Below are 20,208 nucleotides of genomic sequence, written 5' to 3' on the forward strand. Positions count from 1 at the left end.
CAAGCTTCAGGATTGTTTGATTCATATAGCCAAGCAGCCGATCTGATTTATGAGCTGAGCAGCCGGGGTCTTGCCCTCTTCTCCATAAGAAGTGCCAGGCTTGTGTTCTAGCATTCAGCACTCTGGGATCACAAAAGTCAGCATCGCTGTAAATCAACAGAAAGGAAGTGTGCCCATAGGTTGCAAGCTCCTGGTTAGCTGAAGGAAGCGGGACTACCGTTAGGGCAATGGCTTGCTATCTTTGCTATATTTGCTTAACTCTTTCCTGTGTGCTTCTGGAAATATGAATTTGCTAGGGTGGCCTTAGGCAAGCCACTCTCTGCCAGACTCAGGGCCAAACTAGGTGTGCACAGCAATTGGGGGGGGGTGTTGTTGTTTTCTTAGGCAGTGGAGAGACCTGATCTCCATTCATTTCTTGGTAGGAGAGTGAAAGCTGTCTTCATAGCTTGGAATCAGACTCCTCTCCCTCGATGATTAGTTAAAGAAAAGCAAGGTACACAGCTGCCTTCTACAAACTAAATGCACATCTATTTTGACCCTCCCTCTTCTCTGTTTGAAATATTGAAATATACTGGCCCACCCTATAAAATGGTTGCAAAGATCAGAAAGAAAGAAAAACCACTCAAAAGTGCTATATAAATGCTGAATAATTACTACTGAACGAATTTGAAGGTTGCATTTGAGAAATGAGGGGGGGGGAATCAAATCAAGACTTTTGTTGAACCCATTGGGGGAATGCTTTAGTAATGTGCTATACAGGCAAGCATTGGGGTTAAATCCAGAGTTGCTACATTCTTACTTGATTGTTGTAGGGAAAGGAGAAAACTCTCATGTTTTTGCAATTAACAATGCAACCCCAGTAGATTTTAGTGGAACATCAATTTTAACCAGAAATGTACTGAGATGTTTTTTTGGAGGTGGTTTTTTTCTTTTAATGTACCCTTGTCCTTTCCTCAGAGCTTTGTAGAAATCTTATTTTACAAAAACAATGTAATATAGGTTAGTCAAGTTTCATGTTTTAGATAACAACCAAGCCAGATGTTGCAAACACTTGGACCTCAGGGCCTTGGCTAGAATGAGAACAACAAAAAGTTTTCCTTGTATTCAATTCATCCTCCCCAGATTTTTGTTTGATGAAGTCACAAAAGAAATGGAAAAACAAAAGGGGTTGGGATGAGCTATGCTGGATCACTGGTTTCAGTGGGAAGTGACATATTGTTCTGGTTGCCTGGGCAGTTGGGACACTGATCTCTGCTTACTTGGTAGTTTAAGAAGCAGGGTGGTGAATAAATAATAAGGGTTGTTGTCGGAGCAGAAATGTGAAATGAAGATAGGAGCTGTCCAAGGAAGCCCTCTTCAATAGCTTCCAAGATCACAGCATACAAGAGTGAAAGGGAAATTGAGTAAGGGTGAAGCCAACCTCTAGCACTCTTGCTTGGGGTTGTTTGTACTGATACACCATCAATAAAAAGGACAGAAGTTTGTGCATGAAGTTTAAATGCATGTGATTCCTATAGTTTAAAGAGAAATGCACATTGCCATTGTGAGGATGACTGACAAGGTGACCTGGGTGCTGTCCAAGTGCTGATTGTGGGTGGGCAATTTCAAGGTCCTTCTTCTCCCAGCTTATGGTTCTTGAACCCAGACAGGGCTTTAAAAATCACAGGATGCTTTCAAATAGAGGTTTGTCCTCTGACAGCTCTTTAAAAGGAGACTGTCCTCTGTAAAGTATGGTGCATGAACACCCTAAGACTAGGCTAAGTAAGCTTATCTGCCCAGCACACTCATAGAGTTGTAGTTCTGTGTAGAAAGTTAGGGATATCTAGCAGGGGCTTCCATCTTAGCACCTTCATTACAGTCTTGCAAGCAGGACCTAAGAGCAACAACCCCTTCTCCACTTGTGATGCCCAGCAATTGGCGGTCAGAGTCATACTGCCTCCAGTTGTGGAGGCAGAACATAGCAGTGCAATTCCCTGGACTCTTGGTAGGAAGTCAGGCCAGACAAAACAGGCCTAAAACTGATTTGTGTGTGTCACATGAGTTGTAAATCGGCCCTCTGTCTTTTCATTTACTGTATATAAGGTTCCAGAGATGTGAGGACACAGGTTCTGCTGCTTGGCAGTTCATGCACCTGTCAGTATTTGTGTTGTTTAGCTTCATTATTATATTGAACAGAGTAGTGAGCAAATGATTGCTAGGGGCTTATTTAGCCAAGAGGGCTGGGAAAAAAAGAAAGGGAGATTTGCCTGAAGTTTCCAACTCTTAAAAAAGAACAGCAGAAAGTAGAGGGAATAGTTGCTTACCTTGACCATTGGACTTTGGACAAGGCACATTTAGTGTTGAAGTGCTGGACTGCAAATATAATTAGATATTAAGGCATAAATTTGGTAGTGCCCTGCCTGTGGAAGTGCCCTTACAAGTATGACAAGCACTGATGCTGTTAGCATTTCTGTGCCAAGTTAAGATTTATTTGCCCAGGTATTTGAAGTTTTGTAAATTGATGCATATTTCATCTGTTCTCTCTGCGTGTGTGGTAGTTTTTTGTTTCTTTTTAAGATTCTTCTTTTGTTGGATGGTTCATTTTAGTATCTGTTAACTGCTATTTTATGATTTAGTAGGTGGTTTTAATGGTTGTCCTGTATACCACCCTGGCATGTTGATGAAGAGAAGGTTCATGATAAAAAAATTTTTTTAAAAAGAGAAGTAAATAAGAACTCACTAAGCCAAATAGCAGGGAGGGGGATGAGGAAGAAGAAGAAGAAGAAGAAGAAGAAGAAGAAGAAGAAGAAGAAGAAGAAGAAGAAGAAGAAGAAGAAGAAGAAGAAGAAGAAGAAGAAACCATGGAGAGGATGAATAAGAGGGATGAGAAAAAGTCAACATATCTGCTTATTTGTTTCTCCATCCCACTTAGAATAGAAGGTCCACATCTTGCCCATATAAGAGAAATGTAGGCTGCTGTGCCACTGGAGAACATGAGAAAAGATTGCTGCTGCAAGGCAGGGAAAGTGCAGAAAAGGGAAATATGAAATACTCACACACACCCTGCTCTGCATATATCACAGCCATGTGCAAATCAGTGGTCACTGGTGCCCATTTGGACTGGCAGGGCAGAAGGCGGAGAGACCAACAGCAGGTAGAGCCAAGCCAATGACAGGCAAGGCCATGAAGGCATGCATGTGGAGACTAGCTGAGGGAAGACAGAGGCTGGAGGTGCAGTGCTTCATTTTCCCCAATGGACCAAGCTCTGCTGATTCAAATACCCTTTAAAGTTACTTCAGGAATAGAATCAGCTTTCTCGAGACAGGGAGCTTGCATCTCTCCATGTGCTTTTTAAGAATGAGCATCATTAGGCACTCAAGTTCTTAAGATCTGACAAGGAGCTGGGGTGGATTGGTGTGCTGCCCTCAGCAGCAAGTTTCCCAAAGAGAAGGAACACAACAGATCTGGAGCTTTAGAACATGCAGTGGCAAATGATTGGCTTTCTGAGATCACCTGAGACCACGAGCACGCTCAGTAAGGGTGCTAGACTGTCCACCTTGAATTGCCTGTGGTTTCTGATTCTGGCTAGCAGTCAGAACACCACTACCCAGAATCCTCAGGTGATCCCAGAGAGGCTGTCCCATTTGCAAAGCTCTTGGTGGCTCATCTGCAAAGCTCCCAGTTGGAGCCTCCTCCTTCAGAATAGCTCGTCCTATTTTAAAGCTGGAGAATGGACTAAATTATCTATCTGCATCCTTTCAGCTATTATGAGTCTTAAATGCAAGCCAACATTTTCTAGATGAAATTTGGCCTTGTATCTTATTTGATTCTCTGATTCTATTAAAACACACACACACACACACACACACACACACACACACACAATCAGATGCAGACGCCAGAGCCAGGAAAATTAGCCCTCTTGTATAATTCAGGATAAAGCTTTCCCAATGAACGGTAACAAAACCAGGCATTTTAGTACAAGACCAACTCGGCAGGGATAGGCAGCCTTTCTGCATTCTGCCATTTATCCTTGCAGTAAAGCAGTTCTTAAAATTGGTAAAACTTGCCGAACAAATTCCTGTAACCAACTGCAGGGGTAAAGTTCCTAATTCACTGCAATGTTGGCTGTAGACTGTCCTGATGCTCAATTCTCTCAGCAATGCAGGGATGTGTGGGAAACGTGCATAATAAAGCCCAGAAATTCTGTCCTCGTTTAGCTGCGGTTTAGTAACCAGCTTGTGAAATGTTTGGGGATTCCTCAGAAAGGCCCTATAGATCTTCATAAGGCTGGGTCCCATAATTTAAAGCAGCATTTTCAGCAAAGCCATTTGACACCTAGAGTTGTTCTTTGTCACAACCAGGCACTTCTGTAATTACTTTTTGTTTTACGGTGCATTTTTGTAAAAGCAGTAAACTAAAATCCAATGTACTTTAAGAGATTCAATATATGGCCTTCCTAGTCACTGTAGAATTCAGAGAGGCCTCTTTTATTCATAGGCTACTATGCAGCTAAAGTATTTGCCAGCCACTTGGATAGCATTTATTGGCCAAGAAGTACAATATGAATCCTGGGGGGAAATAAACGTTTAGGAAGTAGGGCCAAAACAAAGGTTTTTTTTTGTAAATTTGCAGCATAGTGATATGCTTCAAAAGGCTTTTTTTAATATATAAAAAAATTGCAACATTCCATCCAAAGCTGTAACAATGGAGAAAGTTCCTCCCAAATTAATTTCAGCTTTGGTTTTAATACTGTAGCAAAACATACGCAAATGTATCTTGTTATCAGGACAGAAGCCTCAAAATGCTACTAAATATATAGCTTGAAAATTCTTAATTTTGAAGAAGAGAAATTTACTAGGTGACACACTGGCTATGCTTGAAACCCGCACCTAACTATCCAAATTTAAGCAGGTGTGGTGGTCACTTCCCCTCCCCTTTTCTGTACACCCTGATACATTCAATAAATGTTTTAAGTGGTGAATATCCATACACACATGAAAATGGGGTGGCAACTGCACCTACATTGTTTGAGAATTGGGAAGAGGGGGGGGAACTCCCCTGCCACCATTCATCTCTGCTAGAAAAGTTCAAGGAAACCCAATATCTGTTTTCCAAAGTCAGACAGCCCCAGATACGCTGCAGAAAGATACTTTGCATATTCCCTCACTCACTTCAAGTATAGGAGACAGTTTTGCGAATGTATTATAATGTGTCAACTCAGATCACGGACTTTCCGCCCTGACATGAGCTGGACATTGTAGAGATGGGGAGGCTCTTAAGTGTGTGTTCTGCATTGATACGCAACAAATATTATTCTGGCATTCTAAAGAGATCGATTGCGATGGATAGCTGAAAGCATCTGCCATTCTTTAGCAAAGACAATATGCTGCAACAGGCCAATGCTCTGCCATTTTCCTCCATCAGTGGATGAGGTGAACAGCGTTCCCTAATATGCTGCCTTCCAGCTGTTTTGGACTACAACTCCCATAAGCCCCAGGTAGCATGACCAGTGGTCAAGAGTTATGGGAGCTGTAATTCAAACCAACTGGAAGGCAGTAGCTGAGTGAGTCATTCAAAGTGCTTCACATATAAGTGTCCCTCCCTCCTTACTGCACTCGTGCTTTATTTTGTCACTTTCACAAGCCGAACACACAGAACAGTTGCTGATGTTAATATTACATGTTATTGTGTTCTTCCTTCAAGGGGTTGAAGGAAATATACACAGTTCTCCCCTGCCACTTTGTATTTACAACAACCCTGTGAGGTAGCTTAAGCTGAGAGGCAGTGATTGGCTTCATAGCTCAGGGGAGGATTTTATCGTGAGTCTCCTTGTACCACTACTCCCCGCTGACTTCCCACAGTCATTTTCTTCAGAGTTTTTTAAAAAGTGATGCTGTGCTTGGTGTGTACAGCAGTACCTCGGTTTAAGTACACAATTGGTTCTGGAAGTCGGTACTTAATCTGAAGCGTACTAAACCTGAAGCGAACTTTCCCATTGAAAGTAATGGAAAGTGGATTAATCCGTTCCAGACGGGTCCATGGAGTACTTAAACTGAAAGTACTCAAACCGAAGCATACTTAAACCGAGGTATGACTGTACTGCACATTCCTCTTTGGCTCCTGATTAAGGGTTTTGGAGGGTTTTGTGTTGTTTAAAAACCAGCAAACACTATTTGACCTGAGGCAACGGGGGGCAAATGGAAGAGATGTCTGTACACCATGACAGCTAATGGTTCTCTCTGAAAGCACTTTCCGCTTTCTTTAAAATGGTTCTCTGCCTCATGCCATACCCTTTCTTTATGAAGATATTGTAAAGTATTCTCTCTGCCTCCGTGTTCATTAGATTTGCCTCTTTTCCAAGACCGGGAAACAAATTTACAAAGTGGCTGAATCATAAAAACTCAGTCTCCCTGTTGTGAAGAGACACTCTCAGAGATCTCCATTTCCACGGGTGAGACCCACACATCCCAGAGCCATCAATGATAAGGAGAATTTATATCAGGAGCTACATTTCACTTGATGTCAAAAGCAATCCATCGGTTTTAATTACAGAAATGGAAGGAGCTCATTAAGGGCAACCCTCGTTGACGTAAGATTCTTTCCCACAGAACATCACCAGTGGTTTTTTTTAATATTTCAAATGAAAAGCTCTACACTCTCCCAGAATCTAATAACTCCCAATATTTTGTTTCTGATCAAGCCACATAAATCATGCCTGCCATTAACTTTGGTGATTGCTTTCTATTTCAGTATTTCTGAAGTTGTGGAACATAGAAGTACTAAAGGAAAGAAGGAACTAGGGCACATACTTGACTGGTGCAGTACCTAGAGCGTTTGATTTGGCTGTGGGGAAGCTAGTTTTTAATACCCAATCAGCCCTGGAGGTCTCAACCCAACCTACCTTTTAGGGTCATGGTGCAGCAGAAAAGCCCCTCTGAGCTTCTTGGAGGATACAGATAAAATACATAGGCTGCTAGGCTCATTCGGAAAGATCCCATACGAGCAGAGACTCTGCTCCTGCCCGTTGGGGGAAGTAGGCAGCCCTGAACATCTTTTTTTTTTAGATGCCCTCTGTTCGATAAGGTACGTAGAGATACCATCGCCCCCATTCTGGAGAGCCTGGCCGACCTCCCAGATAAGGCCAAACTAAAGGCCCTACTATTAGGAAAGGAGCAAAAGTTAACTCGGATGGTATCCAGATTCTGCACCCAGATCTGCAGGACCAGTCTCCCCCCCCCCCCCCAGAACAAGACAGCCATTGGAATAGTAAACACGGGATTGGACTGTGGGAAGTAGTTCCTTCGCTCGGGTACGAAACTGAGAACTTTGAGCAGCACCAGGGGAAAGGCCAGCTGGACCCGCCTTCTGGAAACATAGCCCCTTCAAACTTATAGACTCTTATATCCACCCTGAATGACAACCCCCATAGCCCTGTAAAACATTTTTATTTTAATAGCTGGTATACGACCGTAATAAAGCTTGATTGATACATATCATTTTCTGTATTTTCACAAATCCAACATGCCAACATGCGGCCAGCATGAGTCAGACAAAGGCAAACACAAATTCTTGCTTGACTGAATACTGTCTCCCGTATCGGCCAGTCAGATGGGGTGCTCAAAAGCAGGATGCAAGCCCAATAGCCCCCTCCTGCAGTTGTTCCTCACCATGTTCAGAATCATAGTGCCTTTGATCACAGAGGCATTATATAGCCATCAAGACTGGGAGCCATGGTAGGTTCACTCTTCTTGTTTGGAACTACCGTATTAGCAGTGGGACCAAGGATGGAGAAGTACTGGGGAAGTGCTAAGCACTGAATCCTGAAGGTTCTAAGAAAGTCTTTAACCAGATCCTTGAGTTTTCAACTCTGGATGAGCCTTCCCTGTTCAGGGAGAGAGCTCTGGCATACAGTGTTGTCATAGTGCTCCCAAATTATGGAGACATCTGATTGCTTTGACACTATGTTATTGTGTGCAGTTTTGGAATCTGCTTTACCATATGTGCCTAATACTTTTTGGGGGGGAACAGTTGTATGACCGTTTTGCTAGAGATCAAACATTCATCACTAATCCACGCGTAATCTACTCTGGATTGATGTTTTAGTGTGGATATAGGCACCCAATTGGGATGGGGACCAATGTGGTGAAGCCACCGTAGTGTGACCTTTGAACATAGTTGCCAGATTTTGACACACCACAGATACAAACACATGGCATGATCAGAACATGCCGCTCGCTGGCTTCCCATGTGCTTGTGACACCAGAGTAATCTCCTGATTAATAACATGTCAAAGCACATCAGACTGTGATGGCTTCACTACAACAGTCACCATCTCAAGTGGTTTCCCAAATTCATGTTGTTGCTTTTAAATAACGTGCATGCATGCATTTCACTCCTTGTGCAAAAGGGGATGCCATACTTGGGGAAGCATAGCCGGTTGGGAGAGGGCATCTGTGAAAAAGACACCATTTTATGTAATCCTCTGCATGTGAGTTGCATCTTGTGTCTTACACAATAAGGCTTTCTGTAAAAGAATTAGGTAACAGTTAAAGTGGCCCAGAGTGGATTTTTCAAGTGGCGCACAATAAGAAAAATGTACTCTTTCATTTTATTGCCAACCAACATCACAAAGAGATGAGATTTCAGACGACCAATCAACACATTCCAGGGACTCACTCACAAATGGTGCTATGCTTTCCCCAGAGAAAACACATAATAGTAACGGAACATTGGAATCAGATTCTAGACAGAGCCAAGCTCTTTTCTTCTTCTGAGCTTGGAATTTTAATTTACTTATTTTTTTAAAAAATAATGCAAACAGCACATATTTCATGCAGGTAAACATATGCTGAATCAAGCAAATTGCATCTCTTGCCAAAACAATTTAATAGTCCAATCAGTTCAGCTTCACTGAGACCATCAAAAATGGCAGATGAAATGCCCAGCAAAATAAAATCTGATGTCAGGGTGGGAGGGAGGCTCACATCACTCACATGGAAGGCTAAATCATTCACAATTTTTCAGCATCACCATCTCTATTACTACGAGATTACACAAACAGGTGTGAGAGAGACAGGGAGGGAGGGGGAGAATGATAGACTGTGGTTACTTGTTGTCAAGGCTTGCATATCCATTTGGGCACTGGAAACCATTTTAGGCTTCCAGTTCTTCTCCCTATTCTGTTTCTCTCTCAAAGTTGTTTCCTTATAAGCAGCTTTAGACAGAATTAAAATTGCACTAAAGCTTTACAAACCACAAATAGTTTGTGTAATGAAAGAGAATTCACCGGCACACTTCCCAAGAAGTGTCAGCTAGCCAGGTACCAAACAATGCAGACTTTCCTTTCTAAAAAGCTCATTGGATTCCTTCCTTTTAGATAGTTTTTTTTCCAGTGCAGTCCTATATTATATTACATAACATAGGATGTAATTGCTTCCAGGAAATACCAGGAGCAGGAGAGTGTTGGATTAGACAAGAATCATAGGCTTTTGCTAGTCTTAATGTCTCCTTGAAGACAAACACAATTTCAGTTTTTTTAAAAAATCCATTGGGGAAATGCTTTATGGCATCCTTTTACTGCCCTTAGAGAAGAGAAATTGCACAAAGGGTTTCAGCTTTCCCCGTGCTTCAGCCTGGCCAGTAGAACAGTAAGTACATTAGTTGCTTTTGTCACTGGTCTGCATTCACTCTTTCCAAATTTCTAAGCAAATCCCTAGCTTTTACCATGACGGCCCAAAGAAATCTTGCAGACTCTTTTGACAACAGTTAGAATTTAAGAAGGCCATATGATCCATCGTTCTTGGTATTCAATGAGACTGTGAATGTTAATTTCCAGGCATGTATGAAGTTCCTTAACGGAGCAGAGAAAACCCAGTCAAGTGGAGAAAAAATGCTTATACCCAGGTGTAAGATTGCCAGAGCCAGAGAGAACATAAGGAAAGCTCTGTTGGATCAAACCAAACACCCATCTAGTCCAGCATCCTATTCTCACAGTGGCCACGGATATGGCTTTGTGAAGCCCACAAGCAGAACCTGAGTGCAAGCAGGATTTGTGTTGTCTACCTGCAGTGCCAGCGGGTAGCTTTCTTTCTTGCACCTCTACCCAGCTTTGGGAATAATAATAATAATAATAATAATAATAATAATAATAATAATAATAGTATTTATTATTTGTACCCTGCCCATCTGGCTGGGTTTCCCAGCCCCTCTGGGCGACTTCCAACAAAAATTTAAAATACATTAAAATATCACACATTAAAAACATCCCTGAACAGGGCTGCCTTTAGATGTCTTCTAAATGTCAGGTAGTTATTTACCTCTTTGACATCTGATGGGAGGGCGTTCCACAGAGTGGGTGCCACTACTGAGAAGGCCCTCTGCCTGGTTCCCTGTAACTTGGCTTCTTGCAGTGAGGGAACTGCCAGAAGGCCCTCGGCGCTGGACCTCACTGTCCGGGCAGAACAATGGGGGTGGAGACGCTCCTTCAGGTAAACTGGGCCAAGGCCGTTTAGGGCTTTGAAACACCAACACTTTGAATTGTGCTGCAGGATCTCTTAGACCCCCTCACAACTCCATCCCAAAGCCTGGGAAGCTTCTGCTCAGAGGCCAGTTTCTCAAAAACACACACAACCTTTTTCTCCTCCATGTAGGCAAGCAAGAGTAATGATCAGAGTTGAAGGACACATTCCAGCCTGGCAAAAATACTCCAGGAGGGTGTGAAGTGCGAGGGATGTGGCCTGGGGGAGAGAAGGAGGTGTGGCTGGAGAGGGCATGCGACCTTGGGAGAGTCCCAAGGGTCAGATAGGCCTGGAGGGTGGTATTTGGCCCTGGGCCTAAGGTTGCTCACCCCTAAGGTTCCTCTAAGGATTGCTGTAGTATTATATTATGTGTAACACTAGAGTGGGACTGATGAGCTTCATATCCTGTTACAGTCATACCTCGGTTTAAGTATGCTTCAGTTTGAGTACTTTCAGTTTAAGTACTCCACGGACCTGTCTGGAACGGATTAATCCATTACTTTCAATGGGAAAGTTCGCTTCAGGTTAAGTACACTTCAGGTTAAGTACAGACTTCCAGAACCAATTACACTCATACTTTGGGTTAAGTACGCTTCAGGTGGAGTACTCTGCGAACCCGTCTGGAACGGATTAATCCATGACTTTCAATGGGAAAGTTCGCTTCAGGTTAAGTACACTTCAGGTTAAGTACAGACTTCCGGACCAATTGTGTACTTAAATCGAGGTACCACTGTATTCCGAATCATTTGTAATTAAGAACACTAATTATGACAGGGTGGCAGTTCCATGCCTACAGTAGCTATGGGCAGTCATTGTTCTGTTCTCGATCCCAGTCGCATTTATTGTCCATGTTAAGTGAGAATGGCCATGGGACTGGATCCCCGAAGTTCTAGCTTGCATTATGGTTTTGCTCAGCATTACACAGCATTGTGGCCATCACTGCTCACAGTAACAATTTCATAGGATTAAAATGTTGCTAAAAACTCTGTGTAGCAGATGGCAGAATTCGATCCTCTGGCTGCAACTTAATTAAAGCGGCGCATTGACTATGATCAACTTAGGGAAGAACGCCTTTGACCCATTGGCTACTTATCTGCAAATGTTTTCCATTTACTCATCTCAGATTCTGGAGACTGTCCAGCAGTAGCAGAAGAGGAATGCAATGGGTGCAACAGAATGTCTAGGAATTTGGTGGAAAATGTAATGTTAAAGCAGAAAAAAATGACGGTTTTTAAAGTTGTTCTGAGTAGGGGTGAGAAAGAGACTTGTCATCACCTTACAGAGATTATAGAAAGACTGTTCCTGCCCTTTGGCTTAGAATTTGAGGCCTGGTGCTTACAAATATCATTTGTGCAAGATAAACCTGTCAGTGGACTGTACTATTTCAAACTGTGTATGTGGACTCATGTGATTGAAAGTATCTCTAATATTCCATGCACATAGAAAACCCTCTTATCAGGGAGAAGGGTTGGTTTATTCCAGTAGTCCTCAACATTTTCAGACCCAGGGCATACTTCTAATCCTAACCAGCATTTGGGGACCCATTTCTTAATCTTTTACCATACATTTGCATGGTGGTAATGCTCTTGTTGAGACCCACCTCAGATCAAGCTGTGTCCCACTAGTGGGTTCCAACCCATATATATAAACACCTTCAGCTGGCATTTAATGGTCTAAACCAGGCATGGACAAACTTGGCCCTCCAGCTGTTTTGGGACTACAACTCCCATCATCCCTAGCTAACAGAACCAGTGTTCAGAGATGATGGGAATTGTAGTCCCAAAGCATCTGGAGGGCCAAGTTTGGCCATGCCTGGTCTAAACAGAAGGTATCTGCTGAATTGCTGTTGGCATAACAATTCCACAGGACTGGGCTGATGACGCCATAGGCTCCATTTCTTGTTTTTGTCAAACGAGCCTCATCAGGTTGAGGAACAAGTTGTTAACCCAACCTCTGAATGCTGAAGGTCCCAGGTTCAATCCCTAGTATCCTCAGGAAGGGCTGGGCTGGAAAAGGCTCCTTCCCTGATGTCCTGGAATGTCACTGCCAGTCAGTGCAGAGTATTGAGCTAGATAGATGTACTGAGTATTAAGCTAGGTAGGTTAATGGTCTGACACAGCTTCCTACGTTCTCTCTCTCTCTATTTGTGAATGAAACATTCAATCCCATGAGCCGCCCTTCCAAGCCCCTGCAAAGCCCACCAGTAGTAAGAAGTGGTATAGTTCACAAGCCAGTTTCCCACACCATATGCATTTATGCAGTGCTTTTATTCTGGGGGGGACGCAAGGGGACACATACCCCTAAACATTTTGTGAATCTTTGTACTTTTGTCCATTTACTGTATTTATTTTCCCTGATTTGAACTATAAAACGGTGATTTTCTAGAGTCAAAATGAGAGTACCCCTAAACATATTTTAAGGGAAAAAAAGCACTGCATTTATGGAACTATTAGAGAAGCAAAGAAAGGGGACAAAAAGGCAAGGGATAAAGCAAGGGTGAACAAATCTCAGGTTCATGGTGTTTAGTTGTTGTTTTTACTAGAACCCCAAGAGGTACCAACCACGTAGAAAAGAATGGCTGAGTGGGGCAACACACTTTTAGAATTAAGGAGCAGGGTGCCTCTGAGCAAACTGAATTTGTTTCCAATACCAAAACAGAATGCACAGCCCTTTCACACAAAACCCCTCTCCAATTTTTCCCCAAACTTCCACCCCTGACAGTGCTGTCAACTCCCCCCCCCCTTTTTGCGGAAAATTCCCTTATTCAGTGCCCTTACTTTCATATCCAGGAGTTGACAGCCCCATAGGATTCCTTATCTTCAAATCTGGGGTTTGACAGCTATGCCCTGATATCACCAGCTCCATGTTAAACAATTGGGAGTCAGAAGCCTTGCTTATCTGCTGCAAATTACTCCTTGATCTATCCAGCAGAGGCTGGTCCATCTGAGCAAAGGCGACACTGCCCCAGCAATCTCAGTGCATCCTCAGCCAGCCCCCACCTGCCTGCCTTTGAACTTACAACCTGTCAGGGCATGGCTCTGTCTGTAATTGGCTCTGGCTTCACCTACTGTTGGCCTCCCTGCCTTCCACCCTATCGGTTCCAGTGGACACCAGGCACCACTGGACCTACCAGTAGATTCTGGTTCTCCTGGAAAAGAGGAAACAAATTGTACCTAGAAGCCCTGACGATAGGGTGAATCAATGTAGCTGCACATGTGTTATGCATGTTACGGGGCACCTGTGTACATAACACACGATTCTGGAACACAGTGGTAGAAATCCCCAACAAGCAAAGTCCAAGAGCAACCAAGCCATTGCATTTTTCTGCAGTCCTTGTTTAAGCTATCCAATCTCAGTTGCTTATGAGATCGACGACACAACCTTTAACTCTTTAGCTACCTCTCCCAGTTTTTATTGATGTGTCTTCTCCATTTCCCACCCCCACCCCTTTTCGCAGCTTCTCACAGATGCCAACAGCTTCAGGGAAATATGATACCAATGACAACATCACCATCTTCACTAGGATTCTGGACGGCCTGCTGGATGGATATGATAACAGGCTTCGGCCAGGCCTGGGAGGTACAACAGATGTTCCTACAAGCATGCCATTGTAGGGACAAACGCTTAAAACAGCATGCAGTCATGTCCCAGTAAGAAATGACCAAATATCTGTTTAGGGAGCAGTGGAAGATGGTTAAGAGATCTCCAGAAGGTGTGCTGATAGCAGCAGAAGAGTGCCACAAAAATCCCCTGGTGCTTTTGTTTTCTCACTGGTTCCATGTTAAAGATTTCCCCATTTTCAAGTTAGAAAAAGTATCCCCGACCCACAGAGTTTGTAATCTGTTGCATCATTCTCAGAGCAGTCCCAGAGAAGTCAGATCACCTCCTCAGCTTTGCAACCAGACAAGGAAGTTGGGAGGGTGGGAGGAGAACACTGATTTTACATTATAGTATGAAAGCCACTTGCTATACTGTTTATTATTTATATCCCACATTTTCAGAGATGCTTCAATATAGATTTAAAGCAATACGACAAAACAAAATGAGAACTGAACAATTAAACAACACCAGCCACAATGTAGTGGAGACCAAGTAATAGACTGACTTGTCAAAGGCTGCAAAATGACCCAGTAAATGAATGCTTTCAGTCACTTCCAAAAGTTCATTGGGCATTATTGGAACAGGAACAGGAAGTGAGTTCAGCTGTCATGGTCCCACTACTGTCAAGAACATGCCCCTCACAACCACCCACAACCCCTTCAATAGTTTGAGTACTCAGATACTCTGGACAGCTCCATACAGGCTCAGGCTGGAGACTCCATAAAAGCTCAGATGCTTCTTTAGCAGCAACCATAAACAGAATAAATCTTAACTAGGAAGCATTGATATATCCTCAATATTTAGCTCTGCTTTTGGTGAGAGATACCCTTCCATTTGAAGAGGATCCTCATCCACTGAAAAAGTGGAGTTTGACCCCAGGGTCATCACACCTACAAAGTAGGTTCTTCCTTTCAGTATCTGGATGGAAGTCATATAGAATATTCCCTATATCTGTTTTTGGTTAATTGCTAATCAGTTGCCTCTCAAATCTCAGAATGCTCTATCTTGTAAATCAATAACCTAAATATCTGATAGTGTTACTATAGCCCCAGGTTGTGATGTATATCACATTACCAAGAAAACATCACCAAGATTTCTAGGATTCCTAGGATTTGTCATGTAAAATCAATATACCATATCTAAATTACTAAGCTGAATAGTTGGCAAAACTCGCATTTGTCTTAATGACCTAGGCTTTGTTATGACGTTATCATTCCACGAAGCAAGCAAGAATAGAATAGAATCCTTAAGGGGAGAGAGAGAAAAACCCCAAATGAGCTTTAAGCAGTGTTGAAAAAGATCAGAGCATTAGTTTTTAGTACAACCACGTGAATACTAACAAATGCAGCCAGTTGTGAAATTTGACATTGTTAAATGTTATCATTTAATTTTACCAGTCCAGCTGTTTTTGAAGCTGTGCAGACATAATTAATGTCCTCTTTGTACCAGAGCTAAAGACCATTTATTTCATTCACTCTACTGATGGTTGTGGGGACTGGGCTGCTAATGCAGGCATGCAGCAACTTTGCGTGTAAAGGTTAAGGGACCCCTGACCATTAGGTCCAGTTGCAGACGGCTCTGGGGTTGTAGCACTCATCTCCCTTTACTGGCTGAGGGAGCCAGTGTACAGCTTCCAGGTCATGTGGCCAGCATGACTAAACTGCTTTTGGCAAACAGTGCACGGAAATGCTGTTTACCTTCCCGCTGGAGCGGTACCTATTTATCTACTTGCACTTTGTGCTTTAGAACTGCTAGGTTGGCAGGAGCAGGGACCGAGTAACGGGAGGTCACCCCGTCGCGGGGATTCGAACCGCCGACCTTCTGATCGGCAAGCCCTAGGCTCTGTGGTTTAACCCACAGCAACTTGGCGTGTACAGTGACCCATTTTCTTTCAATGCAAGGGCACCTCTGTGTCCGCACCTCTCTTTGCACATCTATTGAAGCAGCCCACACATTCAGGAGCTCCACATCATGTACTTAGGCCTGCTGAATTGCCAGACTTCCTCGCTTGCATTAGTCTTGTAGGCGGAGGTGATCTACTGCTGCTACTTACTTCTGCAATGTATCTTTAGCACCAACAAAGTGCTAAGTGCTGTCCTCAACACAGAAACAATATGGTAATTGCCCAGAAGCTGCATAGCATTATGTGGAAGAGTCAGGATGCCATGGAAGGGCAAAACCCTTCTTTGCTTTGCTATTGCTATAAGATTAGGTGCTCTTCCATGCAAATTGCCAGCTGATGGAGCAGTCTTAATTGTTTACATTTCTTTGTTGTAGAGAGAATAACAGAGGTGAAAACAGACATCTTTGTCACCAGTTTTGGTCCTGTGTCAGACACCGAAATGGTAGGTTGCAATGCTGTGATTCTAAATGTCCCCTGCTTCTATTGCTAGATAGAATAATCTGGAGAATTGGTTCATTCTTATGAGCTATAGCACTTATACAATGGTCTCTGTTTTACGCCAGGAATATACTATCGATGTTTTCTTCCGGCAAAGTTGGAAAGACGAAAGGCTTCAATTTAAAGGTCCCATGCAACGCCTGCCTCTGAACAACCTCCTTGCCAGTAAGATCTGGACTCCAGACACCTTTTTCCACAATGGTAAAAAATCTATCGCCCACAACATGACCACTCCTAACAAGCTTCTGCGCCTTGAGGATGACGGGACCCTCCTCTACACAATGAGGTGAGGATGAAGCTTGTGGGTTTCTTTTGATGCTTGTTCTATGATAGGTCCCCATTTGTGCTGCCCTGTGTTCTTCACAGGAGAGTCAAGGGAAAAAAGTCTCTTGAATATATTGATGAGAACATCAAAAGAAAGCAGAAGGCATAATCGTGCCTTACAACTAGCAATTAACATACAGTTTCTGAACAATGCTGATCTTTTAAAAAAATTATCTGAAAAGTAGATGATGCAGACCTTTCTTTCTTTCTTTCTTTCTTTCTTTCTTTCTTTCTTTCTTTCTTTCTTTCTTTCTTTCCCAAAGACTAGTACTTTCCCATTGTATTTGGAGCTGTGATTTTGATCTAAGCCAGAAAGTTGAATCTGTCACTGGTTTGGTACTTACTGAACAATCAAAGACTAGGTTTTTCTTTTCTTTTCTTCCTCGACTTTTACTAATCCTAATTAACAGACCATGATGTTAAAGCCTTGGCGAGAGCATGCAAGAGGCTTCATTTTAGCAGGTGCCCTTTTTCAGATCAAGCGAGTGCTTTTTAAAAGTCTTTGTGAGTTAGATCAATATCCATGTCTTTCATAGCTCTGGTCGTTTCTGATCTAGTGATATTGGAAAGACATACTTTTGCAATGCAATTTGTAAATGTGGTGGAATGGATTATAAGCCCCTCTATGGCCTGATTTTTTTGTTTTTATTCTCATTGCAAATAAATAGGATGGAATGTAAGCCCCTCTGTTGCCTGACTGTTGTTGTTGTTCTAATTGCAAATAAATGTTCTGTAATAGTTACTTAGGAGCAACAATTGCATCACAAGTGTGGTCACACAGACAAAAATCTAAAGGAAAATTAATGCATTGCATATCACGTACAGCTCCCTGTAAAATATGATTAATGACAAATGATAGTGGCAAACTTTGGAATTGCCTGGACTTGTAATAATGAACTTATTATGAGTTCTTCTCCTGAACTCTATACGTCACCAAGATGGCCACCGCCATGCGGCCACCACCAAGATGGCCGCCGGGCATGCCTAGAAGCGACTTCCGGTGCCACTCTGCCCGATTTCCGGTGCCCACACCTGGGCGGAACGGCCCCGGAAGTTGCTTCTAGGCAACTTCCGGTGCCGCGCCACTGCTGATCCCGCATCTTTCAGTGGGAGACTTGGCAGGTATGGGCATCATGCGCACACGACGTGCCTTTCCCCCACCCCCCATGTCAGGCAGAACTCAGCGTTTCTGTTTGAATTCTTTTGTTATTGTCTGCTGCCATAATGTGGCCTTGAAAGACATCCCTCCTCAAAGCTGAAGCTCTGCAGCCATGAAACTTCAAGTGCTCTTTACAATGAGAAAAGTGTCATAGTTGCGAGGACTCAGTACAGGGCACAGAGTAAGCAGCAACAGCAGCAGTCAGATGAAAAAGGGCTGCCACTTAGCAGCAAGATACAATGCCGCAAGATACAATGCTAGGTGCTGGAGGAGACTCTTGAGAGTCCCATGGACTGCAAGAAGATCAAACCTATCCATTCTTCAGGAAATCAGCCCTGGGTGCTCACTGGAAGGACAGATCGTGAAGCTGAGGCTCCAATACTTTGGCCACCTCGTGAGAAGAGAAGACTCCCTGGAAAAGACTCTGATGTTGGGAAAGATTGAGGGCACTAGGAGAAGGGGACGACAGAGGACGAGATGGTTGGACAGTGTTCTCGAAGCTACGAACATGAGTTTGACCAAACTGCGGGAGGCAGTGCAAGACAGGAGTGCCTGGCGTGCTCTGGTCCATGGGGTCATGAAGAGTCGGACACGACTAAACGACTAAACAACAACAACATTCTGTGCCTGTGCAGCTAAGCCACAGAGTGCAGGCCTAGAGCAGAGTTCTAGAAGGCCGCTTTAGCCATTGCACTGTGTCTGGTCCATGCTGCTGGCCATTCCTATAGATACTCGTCGACAGTGGCTGTAGGAAGAGGCTCCTTTTCAGCATCCTGCTGCTGTGGCACCTTTAGTTGCTGGGTTTGTTGTGAGTCCTCCTGGGTAGCTTTGTGGGACGCGGTGATTGAAGCTTTGTAGAGGAAGAGGGATCAGTGGTGGTAGCAGACCACAGAGGGAAGACGCAGCAGGGGAATTGGGAAGCCATGGTTTTCCATCCATTACCTAAACCACTGCCCAAAGCTTGTCGAAAACTTCTGTAAATCCTTCAATGCAATGATAGATTTGTTGTAAACATTCAGTTTTGTAGTGCAGAAAATTGCCCTAATACAAAGGGCTCTGCCATTCACAGAGCTTCTGTGGGAGTGAGAGTCTAGCCTATTCATTTCAGTCTTACTTTGTCTTATCTGTATCCCCAGATGATGGGGATCCAAAGAGCTCCCCCCCCAGCTTCTAACTTATTTTCACAACAACCCTGCGAGGTAGGATAGCCCGAGAAACCAGAAATGTTGGGAGTAGGTATCTTGGGTGCTGAAATGAATGTGGCAGATTTTGGTTTTGAGGACAAACCAATATGTGCTAGATGTATCAGGCTGCCATTTGTGTAATTGCTTCCATTTTTGGTTGGGAAATCCCTGAGTAATACATAATCATATCAAAATGCCTCTGCAGAGCTGTGCTGCATTTAGAACATCACTTCTTTCATCATGAGTGTTCCTGTGATATTTTTCACTGGCAAAAAAAATAATGATAACATTATTTGTCCTTAGAGAAATAGCTGCTAGCTGTAAAATGTCAGGTTTCAAAGTGTGATGTCTCTCTGTGTGTGTATATTAGCAAGTCGCTTTCCCTCACATTTAGTAACCATGGTGCAAATTGAGAAAGCCCTTGTTATGCTTGAGAATTGTTCCATTGTTTTTAAATTGAGGCTGTTCCATAATAAAGCTTGGTGTGACCCCCCCAAAACCTGTTTGGGGCTTGACCAACCACATGGTTTAGCAGCCCTGGAGTTTATTTCTATGAGATCGTTACAATTCAGAATTGAAATTCCAGCTCCTGTGGATGCAAGTACGTACACATTTCATTTTAAAATGTACATAAAAATTAAAATGCATATAGAAATATATGAGTGGGGGTATTAAAATCATTCAGTAAATTTTAAAGCCTAGATAATGTTGGACACCAGTCAGTAAGGATACTGAAAATTTAGATTTAATGTAAGTGAACTGAACTGAGTTCATTCAATTAAATTTAGCACTCCTCTTCTAACATCTATTCCAGTAGCATATGCAAGTAGTGCAGACTTGTAACAAGGTTAGCACTTAAATTTTCCATTCCATAATGCACAATTGCTGTAAGTTTCTCTGTAACCATTATGGTCACTTGAAAGAAAGAAAGAAAGAAAGAAAGAAAGAAAGAAAGAAAGAAAGAAAGAAAGAAAGAAAGAAAGAAAGAAAAGAAAGCCACATCCACAAAGTTGGAGTTTTAATAGACTCTCTGTTTTGTGT

General features: G+C 43.0%; 1 protein-coding gene across 1 annotated transcript in view; it reads left to right on the plus strand.

Annotated features, from left to right (window-relative positions):
- Window positions 1–20,208, plus strand: part of GABRA5 (gamma-aminobutyric acid type A receptor subunit alpha5) — a 66,648-nt gene that overhangs the window by 1,799 nt on the left and 44,641 nt on the right. The window contains exons 2-4 of the mRNA XM_035116194.3: window positions 13,957–14,078; window positions 16,377–16,444; window positions 16,566–16,786. Coding sequence (XP_034972085.1) covers window positions 13,957–14,078; window positions 16,377–16,444; window positions 16,566–16,786 — 411 coding nt within the window. The remainder of the gene's footprint in view (window positions 1–13,956; window positions 14,079–16,376; window positions 16,445–16,565; window positions 16,787–20,208) is intronic.

The sequence above is a fragment of the Zootoca vivipara genome, chromosome 4 (assembly GCF_965207765.1).
Source record: "Zootoca vivipara chromosome 4, rZooViv2.hap1.1, whole genome shotgun sequence".
Taxonomy (NCBI): domain Eukaryota; kingdom Metazoa; phylum Chordata; class Lepidosauria; order Squamata; family Lacertidae; genus Zootoca; species Zootoca vivipara.